Source organism: Talpa europaea (assembly GCF_964194135.1).
Source record: "Talpa europaea genome assembly, chromosome: 10".
In the NCBI taxonomy this organism is placed as follows: domain Eukaryota; kingdom Metazoa; phylum Chordata; class Mammalia; order Eulipotyphla; family Talpidae; genus Talpa; species Talpa europaea.
Window position 1 is genome coordinate 108280624 of NC_140077.1, and position 2968 is coordinate 108283591.

At 47.0% G+C, this 2968-nt stretch overlaps 1 protein-coding gene across 1 annotated transcript; it reads left to right on the forward strand.

The window, feature by feature from the left end:
• Positions 1–2295: 2295 nt before the first annotated feature.
• Positions 2296–2538, forward strand: LOC311178871 (cytochrome c oxidase subunit 7A2, mitochondrial-like; the record flags this gene model as incomplete). The annotated part of the gene is made up of 1 exon (XM_084245597.1): positions 2296–2538. A coding segment is annotated over one exon (243 nt), but the record flags the coding sequence as incomplete, so codon positions are not given.
• Between the last annotated feature and the right edge of the window lie 430 nt (positions 2539–2968).

Sequence of the window (2968 nt, forward strand, 5' to 3'; positions counted from 1 at the left end):
TTTTCTATTTCACTCTAGTTTCAGTCTTTTCAATTCACTGAACTAAAAACAAAAAAGTAAGTCACCATTACAAACCATTTTTCTTGCTAGAAATTAATTGCACTTCTGGAAAGTGATTTCATTGTCTTGGACTTCTGGGTTGTCCTTTTCCTAGTTGCTGCTCTGCCCCAGCTCCCATCCTGATCCAGCCACTCCTGTGAGGGTGAGAGGAAACAAAGCAGCAGAACGCAAGGGCATCGTGGGAGGAGGATTGGGGGTGAGAGAAGGAGCCTCATTGAGCCAGCCCTGAGCTACAGGCCAGGGAGCCTCACTTCTGCACACCCACCTCCACAGCAGGGAGCTGCGGGCTCCTGGGTGAAGGAAAGGCACCTGGGATGGGGGCAGACATGCTTTATGGGGCCATTTGTGCAGTTTCCCGGTGAGGAGGGAGGCAAAGGTCATGTTAGTAATGCAGCTTCTCTTTTTCCAGAACGGAAAGAAGGTTGAAGAATCTACCCACAGAGGTGAGCAAATGATGTTGGCTGGGCGGGTCTAGTGTGCATATGTGACTTATTAAAGTGTGACCCGCCCTGTCCCTTGAAGGGCACCACTGACAAAGTCTCTTGCTGAGCCAGTGTCAAAGGCTTATCACTGTAGCCCAGTCAATGGACATCACTGCCGCTCACACCCCCTAGCCCTTCCTCCGGGGCGGGGATGGCCATTGTGCTCCTACACCTCCCTCTCTCAAAACCCCTGGGCAGACTGTGACCTTGACACCTACCTGGACAGTGGAGCAAGGCAGGGTCCTCCAGACAATTCACCCACTGCGTCTGGTGGTATGGAGAGTTCATAGGAAGCTACCTTGGCCAATTCCACAAAAATGAGAATTGTGGGTGGTTGTTATTTTATTTTTTTCACAAGGGGAATGTAAGCACTGGATTCTTCCAGACTAAGAGGCTGTTTCTGAGGTCAGAGGTAAGGAAGACCATGTCTGCTGAGCTAAGGGCACAGCTCCTTCTGGTGGCCTTTCCCTATCTTACCTGATGTGGGGCTGCGGCCTCTGTTCTCCTTGCCTGAGAGGCCAAGTTCCAGAACCTTGGAGAATCGAGGCCATAGAACTCATCTCCGAGAGCTGGGCCTGTGGCATGGGTGGGCCTTTTATCAGATGCTGGAAGTGGTTCCTGCCTTAATTCTATGGGCCATAGTCAACACTTAGACACCTGCACTCACCTGGCCTGTTTTCATCTCTGTCCTTTAATCTGCGTTACTTCACAATTGATGGCTATCTGAGCCCACTAAGAATGCTGAGTTTGTACTAAATACAAAGTTTAGTACCTAAGCTAGGTGAGGACATTTAAAGTTTGGTTGTTATTCTCTCCTCATTCTGGGTCCTGCATGACCTGGCTGATCTGGTCTAGTGAGGTCTAAAAAGCCTGCTAGAAGCCCACTCGGACAGGCTGAAAAATGGCCTTTCCTGCCTGGTGACACTCTATGGTGAGTGAGCAGGTTAAATAAACTGCACGCATGACTCAGCATTAAGGTGGGTCTTAGGGAGCTAGAGAGGTAGGGCCACCTCACATTTTTAAAACCAGGCAAACTCTTGCCATTGACGACAACAGGGATGAATGAAGCTGGAGGAGATGATGCTACATGAATTAAGTCAGGAAAGAGAGATGATGCCTGGTTTCACTTTTACATGAAACAGAGAGAAACAAAGCCAAAGGCCACCCCCTTCCCTGGAGGAAGGACTAAGGGGTGTGAGTGACAATGGTGTCCATTGATTGGGCTACAGTGATGAGCCTTTGAAACTGGCTCAGCAACAGATCTACCGGAGTGGGAGGGAAAAGCGCAGTAGAGCAAAATGTGGAGGGGACACAGCGCATGTGGTGGGGGACTATGGGTGCCTTGGGGGTGGGTGCAGTGTGGCCACAGATATATGAAGAGGGGGAACCTGCACCTCTGCAGCATTGTCAAGCAATGTCACCTCAATTCAAAAAACTAAACAAGAAATCCAGATTTTTATACCCTGGGTCTGGAGAGAATTAAGAAAGAGGTGAACTTTATTTTCTCTCCTCTGATAATTCTTTCTCTGGCTCTGCCTAAGTCAAGTTAGGAGTGTGTGTGTATGTGTGTGTGAGTCTGAGTGTGTGTCAGACTGTGGTTCCTCTCCCAGTTTCCAAAAACGAAAAATCAGTTACACCTTCACTGTATCACTGATCAAGCCTTTTAAGTTCTTCACTAAGAATGGTTCCACAGGAAGTTCCTGGTATTCAGTTGGCGCGGTTGGTGGACAGTAACTGAGCCAAGATGCTGTGAAATCTGCTGGCTCTGTGTCAGATTACCCAGAGGACCATAAGTACTGCTTCATGCAGACAGTTACAAAATAAAGTTCCAGAGAAACAAAAGCTGTTTCAGGAGGAAAATGGAATTCCAGTGCATCTAAAGGGTGGGGTAGCTGATGCCCTCCTGTATAGGGCCACCATGATTCTAATAGTTGGTGGAGCAGGATATGCCATATATCAACTGGTTATGGCTTCATTTCCCAAGAAGCAAGATTGAGTTCAATTTGTCATCCCAGCAATCAGCCGGTTCAGTGGACCAGTAATCTGATAAATAATCTGAGTTGTTTGGGGATCAATATTTATTGACTTGTACTGCTGTCAACAAAGCAGTCGTTACAAAAAAAAAAAAAAAAAGAATGGTTCCATAAGGCAAGGACAGTGTTGTTTGGTAGAAATGTGTCTGTTTTTCCTCATGTGGATCATGTCTTCTGAACTATCCTCCCCTCTCAGATGTTGTGGTCAGTCTTACTCTTCATTCAGAATTTCCTAAATGGTCATCAGCAGCACTCTAACCCTTTCTAAAGAGAAAATATGCAAATAATTCCTAAGGGAAGATACTGAGCAGAGTATAGGGTCAAGGGGAAATGACTCTGTTTGTGTTGAACTCTCAAGAAGATCTGTTGACTGACCAGAGGTGACCTCTACAT